Source organism: Esox lucius, chromosome 11 (genome assembly GCF_011004845.1).
Source record: "Esox lucius isolate fEsoLuc1 chromosome 11, fEsoLuc1.pri, whole genome shotgun sequence".
Lineage (NCBI taxonomy): Eukaryota > Metazoa > Chordata > Actinopteri > Esociformes > Esocidae > Esox > Esox lucius.
The window spans coordinates 34,513,724-34,529,566 of record NC_047579.1 but is presented as its reverse complement, the minus strand read 5'-3'; the positions used below and the strand labels follow the sequence as shown (position 1 = coordinate 34,529,566).

The 15,843-nt window shown below is 41.8% G+C and overlaps 1 protein-coding gene across 3 annotated transcripts in view; it reads left to right on the top strand.

Moving 5' to 3' along the window:
• The window catches only part of LOC105010258 (TOM1-like protein 2), a 34,306-nt gene extending 19,519 nt beyond the window's left edge, over positions 1-14,787 (top strand). The window contains exons 8-16 of one of the 3 annotated variants that reach the window (XM_013135845.3): positions 31-164; positions 365-407; positions 1,359-1,572; positions 2,075-2,192; positions 2,437-2,515; positions 3,573-3,644; positions 10,382-10,441; positions 11,321-11,363; positions 11,895-14,787. In XM_013135845.3, coding sequence (XP_012991299.1) covers positions 31-164; positions 365-407; positions 1,359-1,572; positions 2,075-2,192; positions 2,437-2,515; positions 3,573-3,644; positions 10,382-10,441; positions 11,321-11,363; positions 11,895-12,040 — 909 coding nt within the window. In that variant the 3' untranslated portion in view covers positions 12,041-14,787. The remainder of the gene's footprint in view (positions 1-30; positions 165-364; positions 408-1,358; positions 1,573-2,074; positions 2,193-2,436; positions 2,516-3,572; positions 3,645-10,381; positions 10,442-11,320; positions 11,364-11,894) is intronic. The other 2 variants (XM_013135846.3, XM_013135847.3) reach the window with 2 other exon arrangements.
• The last annotated feature ends 1,056 nt before the right edge of the window (positions 14,788-15,843 follow it).

Genomic DNA, 15,843 nt, shown 5'->3' with positions numbered 1-15,843 from the left:
GGGTGATGTCTGTCTGCCCTGTGTGTGTAGGAGCTGAACAGGACATGCAGGTCAATGCAGCAGCGGGTGGTGGAGCTGATCTCCCGGGTCTCCAATGAGGAGGTGACAGAGGAGCTCCTGCATGTCAACGACGACCTCAACAACATCTTTTTACGATACGAGAGGTAACACACACAGAACGTATATAGGTTACTTTACCACTTCCAAATGTCCTGTGGGGAACAAGGATGCTCTCCTTGACTTCATTGTTGGTATACAACAAACACTCCAGCAGCCCCCCCCCTCCCCACTACCTTTTATGTTAGTAAATGTTTTCTAGATGTACAAGCTTTATGTATGAGGACTTGTCTTGTGGTCTTTGCAGGTATGAGAGGTACCGGTCTGGAAGAGCGGCTCAGAACAACGGGGTGAGTTCTGTCTCACGGCGTGTTCGCATCGGTCGGCGTGTTGCCATGACATGTTCGCATCGGTCGGCGTGTTGCCATGACATGTTCGCATCGGTCGGCGTGTTGCCATGACATGTTCGTATCGGTCGGCGTGTTGCCATGACATGTTCGTATCGGTCGGCGTGTTGCCATGACATGTTCGTATCGGTCGGCGTGTTGCCATGACATGTTCGTATCGGTCGGCGTGTTGCCATGACATGTTCGTATCAGTCGGCGTGTTGCCATGACATGTTCGTATCGGTCGGCGTGTTGCCATGACATGTTCGTATCGGTCCTCTAGCACCTTTTCCATGACCTTTTCTGACATGCGGCTTGGATCTACATTGTCCCCGTTTGTTTCTTATTTGCTGCGTTTACGTCATTTTTCTGTCTGCTTTGTTTCTTTGTCATGGCTAGCTGATGGAGGCAAGTATTACAGGACTCCATTCTAGTCAGTAAGGCCAATGTTGAAACATGTCTCATGGATAATGGACTATAGAAGTATGTTGTGTGTGTGTGTGTGTGTGTGTGTGTGTGTGTGTGTCATTCAGTTTTAATGATGGGGACCGTCTCTTTTGGTCCATACGACATGTGTCAACATGGAACTTCCATAAAGTGGCGTTTTTTAGTGATCTAGATGTCCCCCTACACATACTCCTCTCTGTCTCAGACTCTCATGACTCCTGCCATTAATCACCATGCTAGTATAATGTGTTGATGAACCAGACATCTCCACTTCCCCGGTACCTTGATCTTCCTACCTTGTTTTTGTGTCTGGATTAGTTCTTTACAACCAACAGGTCTAGTTGAGAGTCCTCTGCTTGTATTAGTTATTAACACTGGAATGTGAGACACATAAGGCCGACCTCCGAGAGGCTGGTGTCCTTTCCCTCTGTGTGGGACCGCAGGATGTTGACTGTCGTGTCCCTGCAGATGCTGAGCGAGGCCACAGAGGACAACCTGATAGACCTGACGCCGGGCTCTCCCGCTGTGCTCAGCCCCCGAGCCCTGTCCAGCCCCATCCCCCCGGTGGCCACCCTCAGGGCTGGACCCACAGGGGCCACAGCCTCCCCCACACGGAGCCCGGCCCTGGTCCCAGACCCTGCCCCCGGCCCCGCCTCCCTGTCCACTCAACTCGCCGGCCTGGGTAAGAATGGAAAAGGGTTCAACGGGAACGTTAATGGTCGGCCTGAAGTGCACTACCAGATACAAGGGTTGACATACATCAGAGATGCCTGGAGGTGTACCAGCATTCAGATATACTTAGAATGGTGATGATGAGGAGTTCTGGTGCAGTGGTTACCAAACCTTTTTAACTGTGGCACAACTTGATGGGATATGTGACTCTCCAACACACCAGCAATTTCCTTATTTATTTAGTGACGATGACCACAAACTCAACACCCTCCGTGTCTATGACAGAGGCTGCGAAATAGTGAAGCCCTGCCTGTGCTAATCAGACCTGCCTGTGCTAATCAGACCTGCCTGTGCTAATCAGACCTGCCTGTGCTAATCAGACCTGCTTGGGCTAATCATTCTCACAGGCAAAGGAAATGAATCAAATGACGTTGCTTGTGATGCGCTCCACTCTGAAGATGCAGATGGTGTTTTTTCATGGTGTCTCATGCTCCTCCCCCGTGTCTCCTCAGATGTGGGCGGGGCCAGTGTCAGCGGAACCCTGTCCTCACTGTCGGCCCACCAGCCCGGAGACGACTTTGACATGTTTGCTCAGACCAGGACCAGCTCCCTGGCTGACCAGCGCAAAAAGTACGGCTTTCTCAAGCTCGGCTCTCCCTCCTGCATGTAGGACACGAGTGAAATCTGTTGTGTTGGCTTGAATCAGTCTGCTGTCCGCAGTTCCGGATACTGGAATGTGTCGTTGACCATTGCTGTACTAGGGCCATTCTCAGCCTTCCAGAACCATGTCCATGCCACACACTGGGTCTGGCTCTAACTGGTTTTGACTGCTTTCTCTCTCTCTCTCTCTCTCTTTGTGTACGTGTGCTGGTAGTGTGAAGTACGAGGACCCTCATGCCCTGGGCGGTCTGGCCTCGGCTCTGGGCGTGAGACAACAGAACACCACCGGAGGGGTGAGTCCACCAAACCAAGCCGGGAGATGTGGTGTACATTTTCATCCCTTGTGTGTGTTGAAGTGTGGAGTGTGTGTTGAAGTGCCGCTCAGGCCCTGGTCTTCTCTCTGCATGTGATGGCCTTAGGGTATTTTTCACTTGTCGGTGGTTCTCTGAACAACCAGACAAAACACTGGGTGTGTCCTTAAAGGCAGCCTAATTCCTTGCTCAGTACACTACTTCTGACCAGAGTGCTGGGGTTCATGGGGGTCAGTGAGCCATTTGGGAGGCTTGGTCCTACTGGTAATTGTCCTGTGGTAGAGCCTGGCTCCCTCAGTATAGATGGTGTTAGAGTAACAAGCACATACTGGAATCACGCCTTGCAGTCTAGTTGAACAGGGCTACTACTCTAAAGAGGTAACTGTAATAGCTTTGTTAAATTAGAAACTCAGGTTAGTAGTATAGTCCATCATTCCTCAGTGTTGTGTTTTTGTATTTATTTTTGGACACATGGTTGTCATTTCAAAAGTCATCACAAGTCATGCAGTTGAATTCCACTTTTTTTGCGTGTCAGTTTTGTCCCCTTCAAATTGTCCTTTTTTTTTGTTCACTCCACTTCTAGGACCACAGTTATTATTAACAAGGCATTTTTGTTATCACAAACACTCTGGTGTTTCTCTTTGTACTACCAAAAATGGGTGGAATATCAGAGAACCACGTTTTAAAAGAGCAACACGTTGTCTCTGCGGCCAAGAGGAGGGCCTTTACATCCTGATCATGCACAGATGCCAGGGCCAGTTGAGATAACCTCAGTCTGTGATGTAATGATCAGCTGAGGGCTCAAGGTTCAAACTGTCCATCTTTTCTTCCTCCATTCCCCGATTGTTCACCTTTTTGAAATGATTCTGTATTTTCTTCCTCTCGTCTGCCCCCCCAACACACCCGCGTCTGTTGTTCAGCCAAGGTTGTTGCGTCACTTTTAATTTCTCTGTCTCCCCCACTGTGCTCTTGCTCTGGTCTGGGGCTTCCACTATCTATCATGTATATTGTGTAAGGTCTTGTTCTGTTGTTGATTCAGCTGAGGGTCATAGGGGATGATAACCCAGAGTTGGAGCTGCCCATAGACAGCTGGCTTATTACCCAAGGAATGGTGAGGACTTCATCCTCAGTGTCCTCCCCCCATGTCCAGTCACCCCCTCATCCACTACCAATAACCCTCAATCCCTGGCCCCCTCGTCACCGTTCGTCCATCCACCTTTTCATTCCGTCCCTTGACAATCCATATTCCACACAGCTTAACCAGCTAGCACCAACAGCAGACTGGAGCCATGAAAACAATGACAGTACTTACACAGGTACCAATGAAACAATGAGAGTACTTACATAGGTACAAATGAAGTAATGACAGTACTTACACAGGTACGAATGAAACAATGACAGTACTTAAACAGGTACAAATGAAATAATGACAGTACTTACACAGGTACAAATGAAATAATGACAGTACTTACACAGGTACCAATGAAACAATGACAGTACTTACACAGAAACAAATGAAACAATGACAGTACCTACTCAGGTACGAATGATACAATGACAGTACTCACACAAGTGCGAATAAAACAATGACAGCACTTACACAGGTACCATTGAATAAGCTGTTAAAATCAATATTTTTCCTTATGGGTAAGGCTTTGAGGGCCTCTGAGTTGTTATATAGTATGTATTCACAGACACACACGCACACAGTTACGCGTTTCGACTCCCTTTACCTCCTACTGTTGGTCCTGGCTCTCATCCCTCCATCCTCTCATCTTCCCTTCATGGATGAAGTGACAGGTCTGCTTTGTCCAAGTGGACAGCTGTTGGTTTTCACAAACAGCTCGGGCCGGTTTTTCAGACACAGATCAAGTCAAGTCCAGGCGTAAAAAAACAAAACAAAAAGTCAAGCTTGATTGAGATTTTCCATTGCATTTCTAGTCAAGGACCAGGCTTAATCTGTATCTCTGAATCTGGCTCTAAATGACTAACGTTCTCACATTAAGTCAAAGAGATACAGATACTTTCACGCTACACAACAGCTTTGATCCTATTTAGGGTGTTGACATACTCATCAATGGAAGCGTGTAGTCAAGTCAGTGGTCTCTGGAGACCGGAAGACCATGTTTCATTAATTCCAGTTGTATTTCTGTTGTTGTCAATAGTATTATTATTATTGTTGCTGCATAGACCTGGTTCAGTCTTTTGAGTAGCAGAAAGTATCCTCATCTGCGACATAATAATGTACTGTTCATATTAACTGCCATAGTATTCTAGTTCTAACAGTGGACGACTAGTGCATTAATTGATTAACATATTCATATAATTAGTTTAAATACTGTTTGATGTGATGCACTGATTGCTGCTGTGATTGGTATGAAATTAATGCATATTGTATTTTGGTCCTTCTACTATATGTCCATCCTATTGGCTTTGCAAAGTGAGCGTTGCTTTATTTTGTATACTGCAACCCCCGCAATCTCATAAATGCAGTTTATTCACTTTTCTGGGCCCAGGAGACCCACATTTTCTGTAAACTGCACTTAAAGTAGCAGAATGTACCTACACTACAGTTTTTCATTAGTAACAGTAACTCATCTCTGTGTAACGTTTTGTCAGTTTGCTATCCAGCTCTACTGAGCCAGTTATGGAGCTTCCTAAACAGTACTATTGAGCCAGTTATGGAGCTTCCTAAACAGTACTATTGAGCCAGTTATGGAGCTTCCTTAGCAGTACTATTGACCTAATGTATGGCCCTTCCTAAACAGTAATACTGGCCCAGTAAACCGAGGTCTCTAAACAATGCTATTGGCCCAGTGAACTGAGCTTTCTAAACAACAGTATTGGCCCAGTAAATGGAGCTTTCTAAACAACAGCATTGGCCTATGTAAATTGAGCTTTCTAAACAACAGTATTGGCCTATGTAAATGGAGCTTTATAAACAACAGCATTGGCCCAGTAAATGGAACTTTCTAAACAACAGTATATACTCTGTGCACCAGCGCAGTGAGGAACTTGCGCAGTCGGTATTGCAGTTTCCGGTTTACTTACTAATACTCATCTGCATTAGTAAACACCTAAACTCACAACAAGATGAGTGATGCTGTTGTATGGAAAAAAAAGAAATATAATGTACGTGACTCATTTAAGTGAGGCATCATTTTAATCAGGAGAATGTCCTCTTTTTAATAAAATATGGCTTGCGCCAGTCAATGACTTCAAACGCTAGACTAGAAATAGTCAGAAAAGGTGAATTTTTATTATTATTTCAAAAAAAAAATGTGTATATACTTATATACTTGCGCCATTCAATGACTTCAAACGCTATACTAGAAATAGTCAGAAAATGCGATATATATTTTTTTATATATACTTCCACGTAACGCAGGTTTAAGCGCAATTAATACCATATAGGACCAGATGTTTACTTCCTATGCCAGTTTTTATTTTTCTGTTTCGTTGTGAAATGAGGTTACAGTAGTAAAATAAAAGAGGAGACCTGTTTTGGTGCTTTTTTGAGGCTATGGAATTTTAAGCTTCATTCAGGTTGAAGAGGCTGAACGAAGGTTTGTTTCAATTCACTTGCTATGGGGACGCGCTTGCGTTTTTTTGCGTTTTTATGCATTCTATTGTCCTGCCTAATACTACACTAAAAAGGAACACATCGCTAACTAGCTTAGCCGATAGCCGGCCAGCACACCACAGTAAACTACTTACCCTCGTAGTTGTGCAGATAACTCGATACGTAGAGTTTGAATCCCTTGTTCCGCTTGCTTGTTGGAGCAGGGGACCAGGCATTAACAATTCGATGGACATCACTAATGCTTATTTTAGGGAGGTCTTGGAGACATCTACTAAGTAAACCGGAAAATGATATGCCGACATCTGGCTAAAGCGGAAGTTCGTCCATACACTTGTGCACAGAGCCTATTGGCTCAGTAAATAGAGCTTTCTAAACAGCAGTATGGGCCCAGTGAATGAGCTTGTTAAACAGCATTTGGATTGCAGTTGTATTTTTTGGGACTTGAAAAAGCCCTCACCACTACTGCAGTTATTCGTTGACAGTTTCTTACAGAATCATTAAAGATGTAATTTGGGGATGTCGGCAATTAGGTCCTTTGCCCTTTACAGTTTGATGTGTACAGTGAGGGATTTTTAAATTTTTTATCCCCTGCTGATTTTGTACGTTTGCCCACTGACAAAGAAATGATCAGTCTATAATTTTAATGGTAGGTTTATTTGAACAGTGAGAGACAGAATAACAAAACAAAAATCCAGAAAAACGCAAGTCAAAAATGTTAAAAATTGATTTGCATTTTAATTAGTGAAATAAGTATTTGACCCCTCTGCAAAACATGACTTAGTACTTGGTGGCAAAAACCCTTGTTGGCAATCACAGAGGTCAGACGTTTCTTGTAGTTGGCAACTCGAACCTTCAGCTCCCTACACAGATTTTCTATAGGATTAAGGTCTGGAGACTGGCTAGGCCACTCCAGGACCTTAATGTGCTTCTTCTTGAGCCACTCGGTTGTTGCCTTGGCCGTGTGTTTTGGGTCATTGTCATGCTGGAATACCCACCTACGACCCATTTTCAATGCCCTGGCTGAGGGAAGGAGGTTCTCACCCAAGATTTGACGGTACATGGCTCTGTCCATCGTCCCTTTGATGTGGTGAAGTTGTCCCACCCCCAAAGCATAATATTTTCACCTCCATGTTTGATGGGGGAATGGAGTTCTTTGGGTCATAGCATTCCTCCTCCAAACACGGCAAGTTGAGTTGATGCCAAAGAGCTTGATTTTGGTCTCATCTGACCACAACACTTTCACCCAGTTCTCCACTGAATCATTCAGAAGTTCATTGGCAAACTTCAGGCAGACCTGTACATGTGCTTTCTTGAGCAGGGGGACCTTTCGGGCGCTGCAGGATTTCAGTCCTTCACGGCGTAGTGTGTTACCAATTGTTTTCTTGGTGACTATGGTCCCAGCTGCCTTGAGATCATTGAAAAGATCCTCCCGTGTAGTTCTGGGCTGATTCCTCACTGTTCACATGATCATTGCAACTGCACAAGGTGAGATCTTGCATGGATCCCTTTAAGAGTGTGCTCCTAATCTCAGCTCGTTACCTGTATAAAAGACACCTGGGAGCCAGAAATCTTTCTGATTGAGAGGGGATCAAATACCTATTTCACTCATTGAAATGCAAATCAATGTGTAAAATTTTTGACATGCATTTTTCTGGATTTTTGTTGTTGTTATTCTGTCTCTCATTGTTCAAATAAACCTACCATTCAAATTATAGACTGATCATTTCTTTGTCAGTGGGCAAACGTACAAAATTATCAGGGGATCAAATGTTTTTTTCCCTCACTGTATTGATCCTTTATAAATGAAGTTAGCTTGTTTTTATGAGAAGTCTTACCAGCTAAGTACAAAGATGGGAATTGTACAGTAGTTAGACCTCCAGTCTTGGAGCTGACATTAGAAATTGTACAAATGCTAGGTAGCCACTTCTCACAGACTGCATGCAGAGACATTCAAATGGTTTTCATTAATTTATCTGACTCAGGGAAGTAGATAAAGGCCCAAATTACCAATGTCCCAAACTATCCCTTTATGACAAGAGCAGGTTTATGTCCTCATATCAGTACATATAAACAATGGAATTTGATCTGTTTGAAAATCTAGCCATATTCCAAAGAGTAAATTGTAGATATGACCTTTGTAAATGCAGATGTATTGATCAAAATCTATTCTCAAGGTGTAACTAGTCTACACAGTTTGGAGTAACTTTTAAGTGTCTCTGTCATTTGTATCATTGTGATCAGCAACTTAAATGAGACTGGAAGAGATTCTGTTATGATTCTGTTTCATCATTACACAAATACGGATGTAGCCATGTTCTGTGCCTTCGGAAGTTATTCAGATGCCATCACTTTCTTGCCATTTGGTTATAGACTTAATATATAATAGATAAAATGTATATTGGCCATCAAGCTCCATACAGGACCCCATAATGACAAAGTAAAAGCATGTTTTTACATTTGCCGGTGCACCTTCTGTTGATGAATACAAATCATTTTAGGATGCGTTTTAGTGTGTAACCCAAACATTTATTTTTGCTTCTAAATCATTCCACAATTACGGCAGATATATTACGGACATGTTTTTATATTACAATGTGAAAAGTCACAATAATGACCCTTTAAATTGTGAAACGTTTAAGAAAAGTTGAAGGTTGTCTGTATTTGGACAAACAGTGGAACTATAGGATCTGTCTAAAGATAAGCTACTAGGGTGCTCATACGTATACATTTGCCCCAGAACCATTAAATCATGAGGGCAAACTAATCAACGAACCTCCATGACCTCTCCTATCAGTTCCCTGAGTCATTGCCTTCTACACAAACACCATAGCATTCACCCTGTCACCTTCTCCTTTTCATTTTCACTATCACTGCATCATGTCATGCTGCCAGCCTTGCTCTGTGCGTGCCTGCGTCTGTGTGTGTGTGTGTGTGTGTGTGTGTGTGTGTGTGTGTGTGTGTGTGTGCATGCGTGTGCTCCTCAGCGATCCTGGCATTAGTCCTCGTTACCGGTGTTTGCTGCCCCTGTGTTTACAGATTGTCCTTCCAACAAATCATTGAGTCATGTTAATTAACTGATGTTAACTAATTAACACAAGTGGCTGTTGCTGGTAGTTCAATGCCTGCTCATTAAAAGTAACCAGGATTAAATAATATCTGGTAAGTAGTTTGGGATTTGAGTTTTCCCTGAATCAGGATCATGTGATTTGGCCCATACCCAAAGGGTTATTCCAGAAAGATGGTTTAACAAATATAGGGTTCTCTGAACATATCTGGCTTCTCCCAGACGAGGGAGTCCCAGAATGTTTGACGGCAAAGTGTTCAGGTAGAGTAAGTTGGCCAGATAAATTATTGACAGTGTGGAGAAATTATAACGTTAAATTTGTTATTCTGAAAGATCTTAACCACTGGTGTCTAACTGATTCCACAGAGGGCCTAGTGTTTGCTGGTTTTGGGGTTTTGCTTTAATTGGTGCCCAACTGAGAAGTATACAACCAGGTGAGGGATTATCTTAACTAATTAGTGACTTATTTAATCGATTAAGTACAGGGTGGGAGGGAAAGCCTGCAAACAGCCGTCTGCGGAACTGGTTTAACATCTGTGATGTAAAGGATCGACTCAAGGTTTAGTATTTCCTTTGTAAAGCATTGTGTGCAATGCAGGTCCCCATGTCAGTTTGACTGTCTGACAAGGGACAGGCCCTAGTGACTGAATAACATGTATTCGGTGGGTAAGCTACAGTTCATGCTCTCTTTCAAAACACAGAGTTTGCTCCAGTTCTGCTTTGACAAGTTACTAAGTTATTAATCCAGCTTTCTGGAATATTGTGTGGATCCTCAGTTGTTTCTGATAAGGCGATTCAGTCAGGAAAAACTCCTGTCTCTATGCATAAGTCACTAATGAGTTGAACATCCTAAACACATGGGGACTCCTCCCGGAAATGTCTGAGGACCACTGCAGTGTGTGTGTGTGTGTGTGTGTGTGTGTGTGTGTGTGTGTGTGTGTGTGTGTGTGTGTGTGTGTGTGTGTGTGTGTGCGCGCGTGCACGCGTATGTGCGGGTATACGTGCATGTGTGTGGTGTTCTCTTGGTTTCAGTTTGATGGCTTTGTTTTTGTTATTTGTGGTGTTCCTCTCAGAGCCTCCGGTGAATCTATTCTTGTTTTTGTTTCTTTGTTTTGTTACTGTTGTTGTCGGGTGGCCATGGGGTTGATTGTTGTGTGGGTTTGTGCCGGCCCCTGGGTTTGTCCATGGCTTTGCTCCATAGATCCCTGTCTCGCAGTCCTCTGTCATGGATGACATAGAGGAGTGGCTCTGTGCTGATGTGGTGAGACTTCTTTACTTTGATTTCTCTTCTCTCTTTTCTTCTCCCATTTCTTTACTCTTTTTTTCACATGACATTTCTATCCATTTCACTTAACCAGATAGATCAGTTATAGTTTTCATAACTTTAGTTTTCCAATTTTTCATCTGATTCACTGCATATTATCTGACTAATAATTTTTCACCAACGAGAGATGTAACAATAAAGCAGTTTAGTATAAGATGCTAGCATGAGAGTGGTACACAACATGCTAATAATAATATATTGGTTTCTAGAATCAATCTTTCCAGTACGTGAACTTTTTTTTAATATCTCATCACACCAGGTAATGATAGCGTTTCTTCCTGATGAAGGTGAAAGGTAGACACAGGTCCTGTTGGTACAGCAATAAGTGAACATGTTCTGAAAGGCTGGATGGACAAGTGGATGGGTCTTTCGAAGTTAATTTAATGTGCACATTCTTGAAGTATCTCAATCCCAGTACAAAACATTGGCGTGGTTGACTGTGTTTATCTCCCTGAGTTGTGCATGGTTTCCTGTAGGAGTTAGAATGTTGGATAGCCTAGTCAACTATGGTTTCACAATTCGGATAACTATTCCTTTCATTCTCTGGATTTCCAGAAATCCCAGTTGGAAGATTTCTATCACCAATAAAATAATAAACCAAGAAAAGCTAAAATCATCCACTTGGATTCTATGTGAAATGTTGGTTATTTGGGGGAAAACTGCCTAGATTTTGCAAGCCTTACTCATGCAGATCTCCAAGGGATTACCAGTGTTTCAGCTATCCTCTTTAAGGCAACTTGGAGATTTAATAATTATGCGTTCCTCCTGACAGAATGGACCACAAATGTTACTGATTTCTATTTCTTGTCTGAATAGAAAGGGGATGGAGCAGATGGTGAGGAAGGGGTCACCAGTGAAGGTATGGATGGATTCAGGGCGCGCACACACACACACACACACACACACACCTCATACTGTGTATGTTAATGTAGAGGCTTCTGCTCAGTGGGATGGATTTGCTATCTGCCAAAATGATTGGATCAGCACCTTTTCACTTTATATATTAAGGCTGTATTCCCAATTCTTTCATTGCTCTGTCATTCACAAAATACTTCAGTCTGAATCTGCCATCATAGATGTTTTTTCATTGCGAGGTGTGCTGTTCAACACACAGTCCTCACGGATTTGGATCGTCTAACCAATAATAGCAAGGCTTTACCCATGTATGTTCTGGTGCTGCATCCAGGCAGTTAGACCCAAAGTACTGCAGACTTTTGTCCTAGCTTACCACCTCAGCTGGTTTGACTGACCTTCTGATTTTCAACACAGGAATGGGCTAAATCAGGTGTAGTGTCGTGCTTCAAACAGAGCAGGGAGTGGGGAGGACAACTAGGCCAACCCTTTCTAGACGTCCTGCTGTTAAAACTGGTTTCCTGTCATCTTCCTCTAGAGTTTGATAAGTTTCTGGAAGAGCGAGCGAAGGTTGTTGACTCCTTACCGTCTCCTCCTGCTGACGAGCCCGGTCCTCCTATCAGTGGAGCCAGTGGTGCTCGCAAGAAGCCTGAACGGACGGAGGATGCCTTGTTTGCCTTGTAGACTCTACCCCAGGAAACCTCTCTCTCCCTCTCTCTCTCTCTCTCTCTCTCTCTCTCTCTCGCACGCTCACTCTGTCTTTCTCTGGGGCGTCCACTGCACCCAGGGACCTATGTGCCCCACCCCCCTGGCCCACCAGCCAGGGAGCAGTGTAGCTACTGAACTGAACTCTCCCTCATTGCCATCCTCATCCTGCCAGTGTGGCCCTCACGTGCGGAGGGCCAAAATGCTTGCTGCGTGGCTGTGTGTATCATGCATTGCTATTGCAACTTTCTGTCAGTGTGGGATGTGTTTATAGTATTTAATCTCGTCTGTAGCGCTACCTACCCAAAGGAGTATTTTACCTAACATTATGAGGGTTGGGATAAAATGAACATGATCCTGTCAATGTTCCCCAAAGGTGTGGTGATTTTGTTAAGGTCAGTGGGAAAAATCTGACCAAGGTATAGTCTCTACGCAGAGATTAGTACTGTTATTTGAATACATATGCATAATGTATGCATTTATTATTTTAATGGTTTGTACTGTACTGTACTATGTACTAGCACAATGTTGTATCTTTATTTGTGTTTTTTTAACTTTCTTTTATGATTATCTTAACCCTTTCACTGTTGCAGTTATGAAATGCTGGTAAAAGCAGAGGCAATGCATGGGAAAAGACTACTATTTAACAGACTCAACGCAAGTATTAATCAACTATGGAACTGTTATGTAGGGAAAACGGCAACTACAAAACCTATTCCCGCAGTCATATGGCACCACAGCAAATATTGCTTAAATGTGTGTAGTAGGGGAAGGAATGGCTCCAAAAGAGGTTATTTAATCAGATCCTAAGCACCCACCAAATATGTGATAAATTACTTTAAAAAAAAAAAACATATCACTATGTAAGTATTTCAAATGTCAGTTCCAAAGTGTAAATAAAACGGAGGCTTTAATGACACCTTTAAATGACAAAGTATTACAAAATGTTTCTTCTAATACAGGAATATTGTTTGACATTTTCCATTCACCACGATAAAACAAATTGAATTAGCTTTGTACACTTTTGGACCCCTTTACATTCAGTATTTGCGTCCTTGTGTTATAAGATGGTAACTATTTGTTAATATATTTTATAGGAAACCAATTGTCGTAACTTTCTTGAAGGCTAATTTGCATATGATCTTATCTTTATGAAATGTCAGCATTTTTCTGGTCTTTAATGCACACTAAGGATTGAATAGATAAACTGACAGTTTCTGACATGGAAATTTAAGGAAAGGAAAAGGCAAATGGCACTGAAATTGATATGTAATATTGGGAACATATTTGACAAACAAACATTTCAAATGCTTGTATGTGTAGTTATTGTAAAATATGTATTCATATGTATACATGAAAATAAGTTTCAGAAATATGTGAATATTACCTAAAGCACATGTTTAAAAGTGATTATCTGATATCTGTTTTTCTGTATGTGGCCAAAAGCTGAGTCATTCGTATACTGTTTGGGCTTTTGGTTGTGTATGTACAGTTGTCGTGCAAGAAGATATATTCATCCCAAATGCTTTCTACTTTGGTGGAAGTGACTCCTCTTATTAATCCATGTTTGTTTCAGAAAGAGTCTGGGAGTTTCTTCTGTAGGATAACCAAAAACTTTATTTTACCGTGTTTTATCTGTGTCTACTTTGGTCTGGATTGTTTTGGTAAAGCTTCCTGTCTTTGAGGATGACATTTAGTGGCAGCAATGGGACTTGACTACCAGGGGGACTGCAGAGACGCTAACCCTTTAACCTGTTATAAGATTCTGTTTTAATTTGCTTAATAGGTCATGGAGTGTTATTCATGTGACTGAATGAGTAAAATAAGGGTATAACATTACTTTTTATTTTCATGAAAAGATGGACTATGGACCATAGTTTAATAGGCAAAAGCTGTTACTGTATTTCCTAATCTAATAAATAACTGCAAAAGTACTTTTCACATGAAGACCTATTAGACTTTCATTGCAGGTCTCCTTACACTTAAGTTACATACATTTTGACATAAAATGTAATCTTTGTCAGAAAGTACCCTACTATCATATCTGTAATTTAAAGTGTTTAACTTCCAGATAAGACAATTTGTGGCAGTCATTTATAAATGTTACCTGAATGTATGATTAGTACAACTTGTCTTAGGCATTCTTGTTTTGGTGTGTTTAAGAGTACTGAAACAAATACGTAATGATAATGATAATATATAATAATAAATAATAATGAGCTTAAACTTTGTTTCATTCTTGACCTATTTGATCTGATTTTAGTTTGAGTAATATAGCCTACCTCTTATTTTAGGTATGATAGCATCAATTTTACAATCAATAATTTTTATTTATTTTCTAGACAAAAGCATAGGCATTTTTTTTCAACTAAGCCACTTTGTTACTGCTAATGTAGCATCTCACTTGGACAGAGTGGATTTTTAATTGTGGCAGTGATTTATGAGGATGCAAAAGCCCTAACATATTACTCTTTAAGACTGTCAGATTAAATAGATTGATCTGACAGTCTTAAAGATTTTTTTTTCCTGACCAAGAAATGTTCCATTCTAGGCGAAATAGCCTTGTCACATGACCAGAAAAACTCTTGTCCCTGCTTCTGTATGAAGGTCCCATGACTATGGCTGTGCTGTTGGATGCCATTCATTACTTCAGATTCAGCCTTCTATTGTGTGACCTGATGTATATATTAATCCCCCAATAAAACACTAGCAACATGTGACCTCTTCTTCTGCTTTGTTTGTGATTATTATCTCTGTTAGTCATGTCTGTTTATTACTTTCATTTTTTATGCTGCGTCTGTCTTTGTGAACAGTCCAGATATGAAATGATGGTTAAAACATGCATGCAGGGACAAGTACATTTAGGCCAGTTAACTGATTTGCACTGACTGCAACTTACTTGCACCAGGTTATTCACAGCGCTGCAGTTTTCTACTGATCCCCAATCCATGCTCAGGTCTTTCATTATGGTTGATGTCCATGCATTTGAGATGTACAGTACACAGATACACTACTGTTCAAAAGTTTGGGGTCACTTATTTTTGTCCATTTTACTAGCATCAAATTGATCAGAAATACAGTGTAGACATTGTTAATGTTGTAAATGACTATTGTAGCTGGAAATTGCTTTTTTTTTAATGGAATATCTACATACAGTGGGGAGAAGTATTTGATACACTGCCAATATTGCAGATTTTCCTATTACAAAGCATGTAGAGGTCTGTAATTTTTATTATAGGTACACTTCTGTGAGAGACTGAATCTAAAACCAAAATCCAGAAAATCTCAGTATGATTTTTTAAATAATTAATTTGCATTTTATTGCAAATTAAGGAGGGAGCTGGATTTCTGTCTTATCAGACCACATGACCTTCTCCCATTCCTCCTCTGGATCATCCAGATGGTCATTGGCAAACTTCTGACGGGCCTAGACATGCGCTGGCTTGAGCAGGGGGACATTGCGTGCGCTGCAGGATTTTAATCCATGACGGCGTAGTGTGTTACTAATGGTTTTCTTTGAGACTGTGGTCCCAGCTCTCTTCAGGTCATTGACCAGGTCCTGCCGTGTAGTTCTGGGCTGATCCCTCACCTTCCTCATGATCATTGATGCCCCACGAGGTGAGATCTTGCATGGAGCCCCAGACCGAGGGAGATTGACCATTATCTTGAACTTCTTCCATTTTCTAATAATTGCCTTGTTGTTGCTTTGTTACCAAGCTGCTTGCCTATTGTCCTGTAGCCCATCCCAGCCTTGTGCAGGTCTACAATTTTATCCCTGATGT